At 51.8% G+C, this 13,867-nt stretch overlaps 1 protein-coding gene across 1 annotated transcript; it reads right to left on the reverse strand.

Annotated features, from left to right (window-relative positions):
- Positions 1 to 135: 135 nt before the first annotated feature.
- On the reverse strand, positions 136 to 13,521 carry LOC142434741 (uncharacterized). The gene is made up of 5 exons (XM_075539361.1): positions 13,512 to 13,521; positions 11,984 to 13,033; positions 8,336 to 8,462; positions 4,527 to 4,662; positions 136 to 3,682 (listed from the first exon to the last, which is right to left on the reverse strand). Exons 1-3 carry the CDS (start codon positions 13,519 to 13,521, stop codon positions 8,446 to 8,448), a joined length of 1,077 nt encoding a protein of 358 aa, XP_075395476.1. The 3' UTR covers positions 136 to 3,682; positions 4,527 to 4,662; positions 8,336 to 8,445.
- Between the last annotated feature and the right edge of the window lie 346 nt (positions 13,522 to 13,867).

The following is a 13,867-nucleotide window of genomic DNA, read 5'->3' on the forward strand; positions in this document are numbered from 1 at the left end:
GTCCTCAGTGACACGCCATCTACAGGGATGTTGCATTAGACCAGGTGGGCTGGAGAAACAAATCCAGGGACACGCATATATGTGTAAGAACTTTATATCAAAGAGCAATTGTATATTAAGAATTTTAATATTAAGCCTGGTCCAGATCAAGTCCATAATTAGCCGATAAGTCCAATACGAGGCCATAAAAGCTTCTTTAGGCTCAGGCAACACACACCGTGATGAAGAGCCAGAAAAAGCTCAACGGGCCACGGGATGAAGTCTTGTGTCCAATAATTCCAGTAAAGCTGAATGAATATGCAGGCCTCTCCGGTCTAAGCTTGGATCCACATGACTTCTCAGCAGGAAGATGAAAAGCAGAGGAAGTTCCCAGAATGCTCAGGAGACCACGCCCCCACAGATGCAGCATCTGACTGTGACCTGAATTGACAGGTTAGACTCCACCCCACACTTATCAGGTTGAAGGTAAGTTAGGGAACTTCACACATGAGAACATCTCATTAAAATCAAACCGCTATAGGTTTTAAATGCCTTTAGGGATGGGTTTAAAACACGTAGCAATGGCATTCGAGTTGGTGGATGGGGCAGGGCAGCGGTTCTCAACCTTCCCGATGCCGCCACTCACCCCCCAACCGTAAAGTTACTTTATTGCTACTTCCTAATTTTGCTGCTGTGCTGAATCAGGTGACCCCGATGAAAGGGCTGTTTGACCCCTGCCATGGGGCGCGCGACCTACAGGCTGAGAACCACCGTGCTAGAGGGACTCGAGCCTGGACTGGGAAATCTTACTCCTTAGGAGGGTTCAGGTCACATTGTTACTTGTTTGTAACTGTAGGACCTGCTTTTACAGAAGGCTCTGTGTTTAGAGAGAAGGCATGTCATTAACATAACCCATTTGAATTTAGTGTAAAATGGAGAATTATGGGAAACTGAGGACCTGGAAGGTCTACTTAGCCTGCTCATTACACTCCTGACCACAGGGCTTGTCAAACCAGCATTAGGGAAGGGACATGCCTCAGGGTCCCAAAGGACTAGACAGTGCTGGGGTGTGCATATGCTCCAGAACAAGTTCCCTCCACAAGGACCCTCCCTAAAAATGCGAATAGGAAGTCGTCTCACAATGAGGTCCATTGTGGGCCTTCCGCTGTGAGGATCCTCCACACTTGGGATGCTCATAAGGCTTCTCTGTAGTAGGACAATGCTCTGCACATTCAGGTAAGGGAATTTCTAAAGGCTTTCCCATTGCTTAGCACATGTCTTATCCCCAGTGAATGCTACTGTGTTCACTGAGGTGATAGGGGTCTCTAAATGCTTTCCCACATAAGGTGATTCCCTTCATAAGATTATTCCCAACCCCAATGAGTTCTATGCACTACAAGTTGTAAAGTCAGTTTGTACATATGTCCTACGGTGTGAGGAAAGTCTACAGCAGGGGTGCTCACACTTTTCAGCATGCCAGCTCAAGTCAAAATTATCCACCAACCACAAGAATGCAAACCATATATTATTTTTATTGGTTACACTTCTTCATAAATGCACTGTGAGTTCTTCCTATGTACAATGTACGTTTACGTACCTTGCGTAGCTGCATGAGTCCATATTGCACAACACGACGATGCACATTCTTGGTCATTACCTGAGTTCACTCTGATTAATTGCACTGAATGGGATGATCGTCAGTCATGGTGGAATGGTATTTGGTCTTAATGATCTTTTAATGTTGAAAAAGGCTGACTCATAAAAAAATCCTGATTCCGTAGGAATGTGATACATTTCTGTCTTCTTACTTGGTCCGGCTCTGCCTCTCATTTTAATACCCTTTCTTACGTTTAAGAGAGAAAAACAAGGTCTAAAAATTGGCGACAACTAAGCTTGTTGGTTTTGCTCCACTTAGCAGTGCAGTTCTTTTCACATGCGTTTGACACCTAAGATTGCATGACTGGCTGCGCTGTACTTCAATTAATTGATGGGATTGATGATAGGCTATATTTTAATGCCATGGGATTTACCCACACATTTGCAATTGGCTAGATCACGATCGACGTATTGAACACTCTGGTAAAAAGGTGATGTCCCAGAGGGCTGACAGATACGCGGCTTCATTGCAGTTTGAATCTCATGTAGACTTAAGGACTTCCTATAAAGAAATGCTTGCTGATGCTCCATACACTAAGGGTTCTCTTCACCGTGAGTCCGTAGGTGTCTGATAAGGTGTGAGGAATTTCTAAAGGCTTTCCCACATTCCTTACATTTAAAAGGCCTCTCTCCACTGTGAGTTCTGACATGTCTGATGAGGTGTGCCGATATTCGAAAGCCTTTCCCACACTCCGCACATTTAAAAGGCCTCTTCTCACTGTGAGTTCCCAGATGCGTGTTAAGGGTGGAGGAGCGCTTAAAGGCTCTCCCACATTCCGTACATTTAAACGGCCTGTGCTCAGAGTGAGTCTTCACGTGGTTGCTGAGGTAAGTGGAACGTTTAAATGCTTTCCCACATTCCTCGCATTTAAACGGCCTGGTCTCGGTGTGAGTTTTCACATGGAGAATGAGGAAGGAGGATTGAGCAAAGGCTTCCCCACATTCCTCACATTTAAACGGCCTGGCACCGCTGTGAGTTTGCTGATGTGTGTTAAGGTGCGAGGAACTTTTAAAGGCTTTCCCACATTCCTTACACGTAAAGGGCCTGGTGTCCGAGTGCGTCTGCCTGTGCTTCATGAGGTAAGAGGAGCACGCGAAGGCCTTCCCACACTGTGGGCATTGAAACGGCTTTGCTTCGCTGTGAGTTTGCAGATGGATGATAAGGTAAGAGGAGCGACCGAAGGCTTTCCCGCATTCCTTACACTTGAAAGGCCTCTCTCCACTGTGACTCTGCAGATGCCGGATGAGGTGCGAGTAGCGTCTGAAGGCTTTGCCACATGCCTTACAGGTGAACGGCCTGTCCTCAGAGTGCGTTTTTATATGCTTGCTGAGGTACCGGACACAAGCAAAGGCTTTCCCACATTCCTTACATTTAAAAGGCCTCTCTCCACTGTGAGAGCGCAGGTGTGTATTAAACCATGAAGGACATGTGAAGGATTTCCCACACTGCTGACACTGGAAGGGCCGGGCCTCGGAGTGAGTTTTCAGATGCTTCCTGAGGTAGGTGAACTGACTGAAGTTTTTCCCACACTGGCATTTGAAAGGGCGCGCTCCACTGTGAGTTCGCACGTGTGTGTTCAGACTGGAGGGGCTCGTGAAGGACTCCCCACATTGCTGACACACAAAAGGCTTGACTCCGATGTGGATCCACTCGTGATGATACAGGGAGGAACGCTCACAAAATGCTTTCTCACAGCGTTGGCACTGATAGCGCTTCTCACCACGTCCTGTTTCCATGGGATGGCTAGGGTTTGACGAGGAACTGCAGCTCGTCCCACATCCCCTTTCATCGCCGGCATCCTGTCTTGTGAGACGTCTCAGGGGCGCGGCTACGTTAACAAGACAAGTGGAGGTTGGTGCACCTGTGTGCGTTCCAGTAGGATTGTGAGATGAAGGATCCGTGAGGGCCTTTCCACACCGACAGCACTGAATTGGAAGTTCTTCGGACAGTTCGCTCCTTGCCGCCGTGCCACTGAGAACCTGGTCGGAAGTCCTGGCACCGTGATTGTCTTCGTTCCTTTCAGAGAGGTTTTCTATGGTCGGATTTCTGTAAAAATCAGCAATGGTCTTAGAAAAAATATTTCCCTTTTTGTTTGGCATTTACACATAGGTTAAAAGGTCAAGATTCTTGAGTAGACTCTGTTTCAGCAAGGTCTCTATGAGCACGTGGGGTCTGTGGGATGTAATGAGGGGCACATTATGCAGCTCCCTATAAGGCACCTCAGTGCCTTATGACATCCCGACATCCTCTCTCAACAGTGACCTGCAGTCTCATCCCTCAAGTGTGAGGATCTAGACTCGGATGAAAACATAATAAACAAAATGGAAATTTGAACACTGTTTGCTTAGGAACACACAGCGTGAGCCTACCTGAGGCTGTGCCACAGAAACATAAGATTGTTTCTTATCTTAATATCGAAGTCAAGGGGAGGGCACAGGTGCAGTTCCGCCCTGGCCTATAGGGGCATCATGGGTTAGAATTGACCCCACGGGAGTCACAGACCCATGATACACACACACACACACACACACACACACTTTTATATCAGGATGTTGATTCAGTCTATAACAATGCAGCCACTCCCAATGTAAGTGAGGGGCAGAGGATGAATGTCGTTTCTCAAACGGTTAGATCATCTCAGGAGCTGGATGGCTGACGGCCCTGTGGAGCATGACCGGCACTGCACAGGTGCATGTGACTGAGCATCACATCTGACTGGGGCCACTGCCTCAGGCGGGGTCCAACCAACGGGTGAAAAACCCTGGTTCTTTGTCATGGAAAGATTCTAGGTCTGAAAACATGCACTTAAATATATACGCCCATGAGTGTTTAAATGTGATCATCTGATGCGGTTTTCTCCTGACGAAATGATGCTTTGAATGATACTCACGTCCCACATGTCTCCTGCTCTTTACGCCGATCTCCACCAACACGCCCTTCAGAGACGTCTGCGATGAACGAGGACCAGGTCTCACTCTTCACGAATCGCAGCAGGACACCTTCACGGGGCAACTTTTCTTCGCCATCTGAATGTTGAGAGACTGGCAGGTTAATTCACGTTAACGTTCACTGGGAGAAAAAGCAAAGAGTTACTTCTCAAGGCAGGTGGGCGTGGTCACAGAGAGACTTCCCACCCCTTTGCTGTTTCCGCAATTCAGAAATGGATAAACAGCAATTCCTGAGCAAGCACTGTGAGAAACCACTGTTCTTAAGAGACGTCAACAGGACTCATGGAGCATCGAAAGAGCACATGGGACTGACTACAGGTGGATCAGAGCACTTTGCTCAGGTGACCAAGATGACGCATTTCCACGTTGCTTGTGTAAACATACTGTATATACTCTTGGACACGCCGAGTTTTTACAGCACATTTTTAATGCTGAAAAAGCCCCCAATTTTTTATGGTAAAATCAGGTGCCTCGGCTTATACTTGAGTAGATGTAGTAATTGGCCCAAGTCTTAAATGCCCACTGTCTTAAGATCTTTTTTTTAATCCTTTTATTGGGGGCTCATACAACTCTGTTCACAATCCATACATACATCGAGTGTGTAAAGCACATCTCTACATTTATTGCCCTCATCTTTCTGAAAACATTTGCTCTCCAGCTAAGCCCCTGGCATCAGCTCCTCATTTCCCCCTCCCTCTCTTAAGATCTTTCCCTCCTTTGCTCAGAACATAAATGGGTAGAAACGGCGGGTTGCTTATAGGGCGATCCACAGGATGAAGAAAACATCACAGAGCAGGAGACAGTTCCCTGACACCAAGCCCAACTGTTCAGGGCTCTGAAGGTGAAGAGGTGTCATGCAGTTTGCTGTAGAACAACGTCACACTTGCAGTCAGCTCAGTGAAACTCCCTACAAACACTGGAGGCAGAGCTGTGAGTGTCCAACAGTCCCCTATAAAACTCAGACTTATCCCTCATTCAAACACAGAACGAACCTCAGGGGGGTTTGGCCACAATGAAATAGAAATATTACAAAGATTTATGTTGACAGAGAAACCAGGATATTTGTGCTCTATGGGCTAAAGGGATGGAGCCTGTTTCACTATAACTGTTTCTAGAGCTTTCCTTCCCATATATGGAAGTAAAGTTAATAGAAATATTTCTGTTCAGGTGGAAATTGAGCTACCAAATGACCCAGAAGCCCCCCTACTGCATACACTGAGAAGAGGCAAGAAACAAACCACGGCCAGACATCTGTGTTAAAAAGCAGTGACGGACCCATGAAGCACATCGCCGCATGGGAGGAACTGGAGGAAATTATATTAAAAGAAGCAAGCCAAGCACAAAAGGGCAAGTACAACACGAGTCTGCTGAGGTAAGATTAAAACAAACGCAGAAGGGGCACAGGGAAAAGCTACTGTGCACAAACATTCCTGGGGCGAAGACCAGGTAGTATGGTGGGAGGGGCCAGATCACATCCAGGCAAACACATGGTAGACAACTAACGAGGGGGGAAAGGAAAAGATATAAAAAGAAATAGGTAGCAGGGACACAGGGCACTAACCCACCCAAGGGCAGGGCATTGTTTGTGTCTCCACAGGAAAGCAGGGGCCAGACTTCAACCCAGTGCTCCAGGATGGGAATGCAACATGCCGGCGTGGAGTAGGAACCAGTAGAGAGGGCTGAGGGCCGGCCCCAATCCCAACTACTACATGGACACCTGCCCCTCCTCCCAGAAGAATTCATTTCAGAGGACAGACTGAATCTGCAGCTCAGGGAGAGGGACGTGTCTGATCAAAGCACACGGGAGCAGATGAAGGGGGAGGGAGAGAGAATGGAGCAAATCCTCGTCCAACCGGTCCTGAGGATGATGCTCCTGCTCAGAGCAGTCAATGCACAGAGAGGACCACATGGCCGTCCCACTATGAGACACGACTTCTCTCACTGACCCACAGCCCACAGGGGACAACACTGGACACACAGCGTGGGAATTATGCCCAATCTGATCCCACCACATGGAGGCAAAGCACTGAGGGCGTGGAACAGAACAGCAAGGGGAACAGAGCAACGAAGTCCCCAGGGAATGCCAAATACAGACTTTGGGGCCAGGGCTTTGCTCCCCATCAGACTCGACTGGAAAACATTCTTAAAGGCCAACAAACTGTGCTTGAAGTAACTACAAGCTTTTCCTTTTTGTTGTTTTGTCTTTGGCTTTTGTTGTTAATGTTGTTTTGGGGCTTTTTTTGTTGCTTGGTTTTGCTGTCTTATTAGAGTGCATGTTATTATCTCTGCAGGTCTGTCTAAATAAGACCGGCTGGATGTACAATCTGGAGAAGAAAACAATGGGACAGACAGTTCCGGGGGACATGGGAGAGAGGGAGGTGGGGAGAAAGGGAGTGGTGTTAACAAATCCAGGGACAAAGGAACAACAGGTGATCCAATTCAGTGGTAAGGAGGGTGTGGGACGCCTGTGTGTGAGGGTGTGTGAGGAGGGTGTGATCAAGGGTAATGTAACCAAAAGGAATTACTGAAACCCAAATGAAGGCTGAGCATGATAGTGGGAAAAGGGAAAAGTCAAGGGAAAGAGAGGAAAGAACTAGGAGGCAAAGGGCATTTATAGAGGTCTGAATACAAGCATGTACATATGTAAATATATTTATATATGATGAAGGGGAAATAGACCTATGTGCATATATTTATAGGTTTAGTATTAAGGTAGCAGATGGACATTGGGCTTCCACTCAAGTACTCCCTCAATGTAAGGACACGAACACTTTGTTCTATTAAACTGACATTCCATGATGCTCACCTTCCGGACACGATCACTGAAGAAAAATGTGTGCATAAGCAAATGTGGTGAAGAAAGCTGATGGTGCCCGGCTATCAAAAGATACAGTGTCTTAGGTCTTAAAGCCTTGAAGGTAAGCAAGCGGCTCAGAAGCAACAAACTCCACATGGAAGAAGCACATCCGCCTGTGTGATCATGGGGTGTTAAAAGGATCAGGTATCAGGCATCAAAGACCAAAAAAATCATATCATTTGAATAAGGGGGTTGTGCAGAGTGGAGACCCAAAGCCCATCTATAGGCCACTGGACATCCCTTTACAGGAGGGTCTCGGGGAGGAGACAAGCCAGTCAGGGTGCGATGAAGCAACAATGAAACATACAACTTTCTTCTAGTTCCTAAATGTTTCCTCCCCTCCCCCCCCACTATTATGATCCCAACTCTACCTGACAAATATGGCTAGACCAGAGGACGCACACTGGTACAGATGGGAACTGGAAGCACAGGGAATTCAGGGCAGATAATACCTTCAGGACCAGTGGTGAGAGTGGTGATACTGGGAGGGTAGAGAGAAGGTGGGGTAGAGATGGTGAACCGATTCTAAGGATCTACAGATAACCTCCTCCCTAGGGGATGAACATGAGAAAAGTGGGAGAAGGCAGACATAGGGCAGTGTAAGATATGAGAAAATAATAATTATAAATTATCAAGGGTTCATGAAGGAGGGGGAGTGGGGAGGGGAAAAATGAGGACCTGATGGCAGGGGCTTAAGTGGAGAGCAAATGTTTTGAGAGTGATGAGGGCAATGAATGTACAAATGTGCTTTACACAATGGATGTATGTATGGATTATGATAACAGTTGTATGAGCCCCTATAAAACGGTTATAAAAAAGGAAATATTTCTGTCCACTAAGGGAATTTAGGAAAAGACACGAACAAGAACCCCATGATCCCAGCATCGTCCTTACCCACGGAGGTCAGGTTTCGCAGCGTGTCCATCATCACGTCTCTGTAGAGCGTTTTCTGAGCCTCGTCCAGCAGAGCCCACTCCTCCTGCTTAAAGACGATGGCCACGTCCTCAACCGCCACGGAGCCCTGCAACAGCCCCACGTCGCGCGTCAGGAAGGGGGAACAAGCACGTGTGCCCCTCCTCAGCTGCCCGGGAGGAGCTGTGTCACTGTCCAGGCAGGACCCCGACCAGGTTCCCTTCTGCTAACCAGTGGCTTGGCCCTGCAGTCACCCCTCCCTGGTTGAAAACCTCTTCTGCTCAAGGGCATGGGCTTTTGTCCTGGACTTGCTGCAAAGCTTCTCAGACAAAGGGCCAGCACCCCACCCCAACGTGGGTTACAGAAGTCTCCCCTCCCCTGCCTCCTCCTTACAGCCCTCTGGGAGCCCCTCCCCTCCGTCCTAAGACCCCTCCCTTGGCAGGAATCCACCGTAGCCCCTGCCTGCTCCTCCCCAAGTCTGTTCTTCAACCTTTCTCTGCCTTCTGCACCCTCAGCCTCCCACTTCCAGTCCATCTACAGCCAGAGCTCCCCAATGGGGGACTCCCCCTCCAGTCCCTGCACGCAGTCTTTCCCTCACAGGAAGCAGGGCCCCCCAAAATTCATCAGGCTGCCCTTCCCCAGGGGGTGTTCCCTTCTCCACCTCAGACCTGCATAATGGAAAAGCCCCGGCCCACAGCCCTGGTGCTGGAGAGCCCAAGGTCTCTCTAAGGAAGGTCAACACAAGGGCAGGGACCCTCTGCCCCACAGCGCTGGACCCACATTCTCTGCTACGCTCCAGCCGCCCTGTCGTGTTTTCTTCACGGTCCCTGAGGGCACCGTGCACGAATGCAAAATTCTGCTGGAAGTAAATATGTTCTTTCCCCTGGTTAACAACATGAACCTATCTACAAGGCAAGAGGGCTTCATGCTTCATGGGAAAACACAGAAGGAATTCAAGGCGTCTTAGAGGCCGTTTGGCTGCCTGCAGAGAGAGCTGGGAGGCATTGCAGAAGCCGCCAAAGCACTGACACCGAGTGGAAAGGCCTGGTGACCGTCTAGGCGACTCTGAAACCTCAGAGGCAGCTCCACACCCTCTCACAGTTCTTCCTGTCTGCCTGCTGTCACCTGCTCTGCCAGACGCTCCACTGACTGGCAGCAGACCCGCTCTCCCAGCAGCTGCGGGCTCCCAGAGACACGAGGTTGGGCTCCGAGGGGGAGGAGCACTTGTGCAGCCTGGTATCGCCGACTGTTGGTAAAGCAAGTCCGCAGCACATCCCCTAGCGGGCACCAGGCTGCTCCAGCTCCTGTCTACAACCCGATGTGCACCTCACTCCGGCAGCTCAAGCTTCCCAGAAAGTGCTCACTGTGGGACCAGGCACACGCCTCCAGGGTCCAGGAACCCCCTGCTTGGAATTGCCTGTGGGGAAATGTTGGGAGCTGGCTCTTTGCTGAAATTAAGCCCCCTGCTCTTGGGCACAAGTTTGCGCGTGTGTCCTGACACGGCTTCTGGATGGGCTGAGGGCCTGTGCACAGGAAAGACACTGCCCTCAGTGGTTACCGATTCCTTTAACCTGAAACTCAAAATACTTGTAAAAATTCAAATCTTCCACCATGACTGGTTAGGTGTCACCAGAACCTTGAAGGATGAAAGACTTCAGTAAACGTTTAGAGTAAATTTTACATCACGTATGATGGAGGCGTTCCACTGCATTAAACTGTTCATGTTCCGCATAAGAAAATGTGGTGAAGAAAGCTGATGGTGCCCGGCTATTACAAGATACAGCGTCTGGGGTCTTAAAGGCTTGAAGGTAAACAAGCAGCCATCTAGCTCAGAAGAAGCAAAGCCCACATGGAAGAAGCACACCAGCCTGTGCGATCACGAGGTGTGGAAGGATCAGGTATCAGGCATCAAAGACCAAAATCACATCACTGTAAATGAGGGTGAGTGCAGAGTGGGGACCCAAAGCCCATCTGGAGGTTACAGGACATTCCTTTACGGAACGATCACAGGGAGGAGATGAGTCAGTCAGGGTGCAGTGTAGCAACGATGAAACACAACATTCCTCTAGTTTTGTTTTTTCCTAATTCTTAAATGCTCCCCCCCCCCACCATCATGATCCCAATTCTACCTTACAGATCTGGCTAGACCAGAGGACGTACACTGGTGCAGACAGGAACTGGAAACACAGGGAATCCAGGGCAGATGATCCTTCAGGACCAGTGGTGAGAGTGGAGATACCACGTGGGTGGAAGAAAAGTGGGGTGGAGAGGGGGAACCGATTCTAAGGAGCTACATATAACCTCCCTCCTGGGGGATGGACAAAACAAAAGTGGGTGAAGGGAGACATGGGACAGTTAAGACATGACAAAATAATCATAATTTATAAATTATCAAGGGTTCATGGGAGAGGGAGGAGCAAACACGAAGAGCTGATAACAAAGGTTTAAGTGGAGAGCGAGTATTTTGAGGACAAGGCAACGAATGTACAACTTTGCTTTACACGACTGATGAATGAACGGATTGAGATAAGAGTTGTATGAGCCCCTAACAAAATGATTTAAACAGCACAGCAAGGTCCAAGTTCGCGACACTGACATTCCAGGGGTAACATGCTAAGACCGTGCCCCAGAATCTCATCAACAAGCTCACAGAGCGAGTGTCTCTGAAACAGGGAATGTGTTCTTGCTACGTTCTAATAAGACTGTGGGGAGGAGTCAGGAAGTACGTGGTTGCACATAAACACACAGGACGGAGGCCAACGGGGAGGATGCGGACCCTCATTAGGGGTCTCTGGTTCCCTCACTCTCGGGGTCTCAGGGCAAGAGCGTCCCACACAGACAGAAACCAGCCTGGAGGCCACACACTGAGCCCCTTAGACTGCCGGTCTGCTCTCACACCTCAGATGCCACCAAGGGACCCCCTCGTCCAAGCACAATCCCACCCGCAGGATGCTCAACATCCGGCCCCACTTCTCCAACGCACGACACACCCTCCGTGGAGGAACAGCAGTTAGGAATCGCACACCCCGAGTTCCAGCGCCTGAAAAACCCCTAAAGAACCAGCAACATCTAAAGAACCCTGCTGAGCTGAGAGATTGTCTCTGGAGACCCAGGTCCCCTTCATTCCCAGACTCCGGTAAAGACTCTGCGACAGCAGACGCAGCAGAAGGGGAGAGTGTGGGAGTCGTAACCCCACAGGGACCCAGACGGGTGTCACAGAAGGGTGACAGGTGGTCCCAGGCATCCAAATCTTGAAGGCACCGATTTATAAACGAATGTCCAGGAACGAAACATGGGGGGAAGGGAAACCTTACTGCCGTTGAGTGGCTGCCGACTCAAAGTGACCCCCAGGTCAGGGCAGGGAGCAGGCAGACGCCGTCGGACAGGGCAGGGCGTCCCCTTTGAGGGTCAGAGACTGGAGCATCGTGGGAGCGGGAAGCCCGTCTTCCTGGCGAGCTCCGCACCAGGAAACCCGGACTCCAAGTGGAGAAACGGACCCGCGGCCCTTCTCCGACTCCCTCTTTGCCTTTTCTTTCACGGAGCATCCACGCGCCCACAGCGCTCGGCTGGGCGCCAAGACCCGGGCGCTCTGACTGAGGGGAAGCACGTGCCCTGGGCCGCGGGGCTCACCGTTCCACGGCCGGTCATTGTGGGCGCCGTCTCCGCCCGCGGAGCTACATCGGAGCAGGACGCGCGCGCGGGCGGCGCAGGGAGGGACCGTCCAGGCGGGCGAGCTGCGTCCCGGGCTGAGTCCAGGCGGCTCCTCACACCTGACACCTGCAGGGAGAGGTGGTGGGACTCGACCTCGCAGAGAGTGGGGCGCGACTGCCTTGTAGTTGGGGTTCGGGGCGACACCCCGAGAGCGGGGACTCAGGGATCGGGGTCCAGCGCCCACGGGCACGGGCCCCCCAGGAGCCGCCGCCAGGTCCTGAGGGAGCAGCGGCCGAGCAGGCGCGGCGGCAGGAGGCGCGGGCAGCGCCGTGGCTCCGGGTCCGTGTTCTGTCCGTCCTGGGCCCGAGCGGCCGACGGCAGCGCTGCGCTCTGGGCGAGTGAGTCCCGCCGCGGGCGCCGGGTGTCGGTGCTTCTGGGCCCGAGCGCTCAGGGCCGGCTCCCCGACGGCTCCGCGCCTCCTCTGAGGGGGGGGGTCAGGGCGGGAGGGGCGAGCTCCGCGCCTCCTCTGAGGGGGGTCAGGGCGGGAGGGGGAGGGGCGAGCTCCGCGCCTCCTCTGAGGGGGGTCAGGGCGGGAGGGGCGAGCTCCGCGCCTCCTCTGAGGGGGGTCAGGGCGGGAGGGGCGAGCTCCCCGCCCCCAAACCAGTTTCCGGACCGCGTCGCGGCCCCCGCGGTCTGAGGGCCCGTGAGGGACGGACGGACGGACGGACGGACTCGCCGCGCGCGCAGCACCTCGGGCCCCGCCCCCCGCCGTCCGCCCGCCCAGAGCCGCCCGGGGATCGCGCTCTTTCCCGCCCAGTGTCGCCCGAGACCGCGGCCCCGCGGACGCCCGTCCCCCCGGACCCCCCCCCCGCCCCGACCCGACCCCGCGCCCCTCACGGCCGGACCGGACCCGGGGCCTCCTCACCGCTGGCGGCTCCTCGGCGTCGCGTCGCTGCGCTCGGGCCCCGGGGCGGATCCGGGGGGGCGGGGGGGACCCCGCGGACGGCGGCGTGAGGGGGACCCCGGTCCCTCAGACCCGCGCGGACCGCGGACGCAGGACACGCACCGGAGCCGCAGGGAGAACCCGCGGGAAGAGTCCGGAGCCCTTCCGCTTCCGGTGTGGCGAACGCACGGTGCGTCAGCAGACGGCTTCCGGGCGGAAACACAGGGGCCCGAGGACCGGTTCCATGGTTCCGTGTCCCCGCCTGTGTCCAGGTCAGCTCCTGGCTGTCTGTACTTATTACGTCTTTGAAACCCTCATTGTGGTTTTTAAAAAAATCATTTTATTAGGGGCTCATACTACTCTTATCATGCTCAATGTATTTTAAAATTCAGTGTATTTTAAAATTTTATTTTCATCGATTGAACTCAGATGTAGATTTCAGAAATCACAGAGATCCTTGACAGCAACAAAAATTTTTGTTTGCCATCCATTGACTGTCCCCTGGATAAAGGGCTTTATCAGTTGCTTATGAAGAAGACTCAGTTATCATCGTACCCCCATTACCTGACGTCATTAACAATGGATTTTTCCTATTAATACAGTGGACACAGGACTTGCTTCTTCCTGTACCAGAGCAGCCCCCACCTCCTCTCTGGCTCCTCAGGAAGATGAAACCTCACAGCCCCCATTCCCAGCCTCTTGGAAAGATGGATGACCTATTGAACTCGGCAACTCCTGCCCCTGCACCCCAGGAAGCTACTTAGCTTCTCAGGCTGATCTGCACAGCCCCTTCCCCCAGTAATTCAAAGAGCAGGTCTGCAAACAAGATGACCGCCCACTGAGCGCATCCTGACTCAAGGGCCTGCAGCTGCTAAAGCCATAGAGATTCTCCCTTCTGTTAACATAGACTTCCTTAGCTG

Source organism: Tenrec ecaudatus, chromosome X (genome assembly GCF_050624435.1).
Source record: "Tenrec ecaudatus isolate mTenEca1 chromosome X, mTenEca1.hap1, whole genome shotgun sequence".
In the NCBI taxonomy this organism is placed as follows: domain Eukaryota; kingdom Metazoa; phylum Chordata; class Mammalia; order Afrosoricida; family Tenrecidae; genus Tenrec; species Tenrec ecaudatus.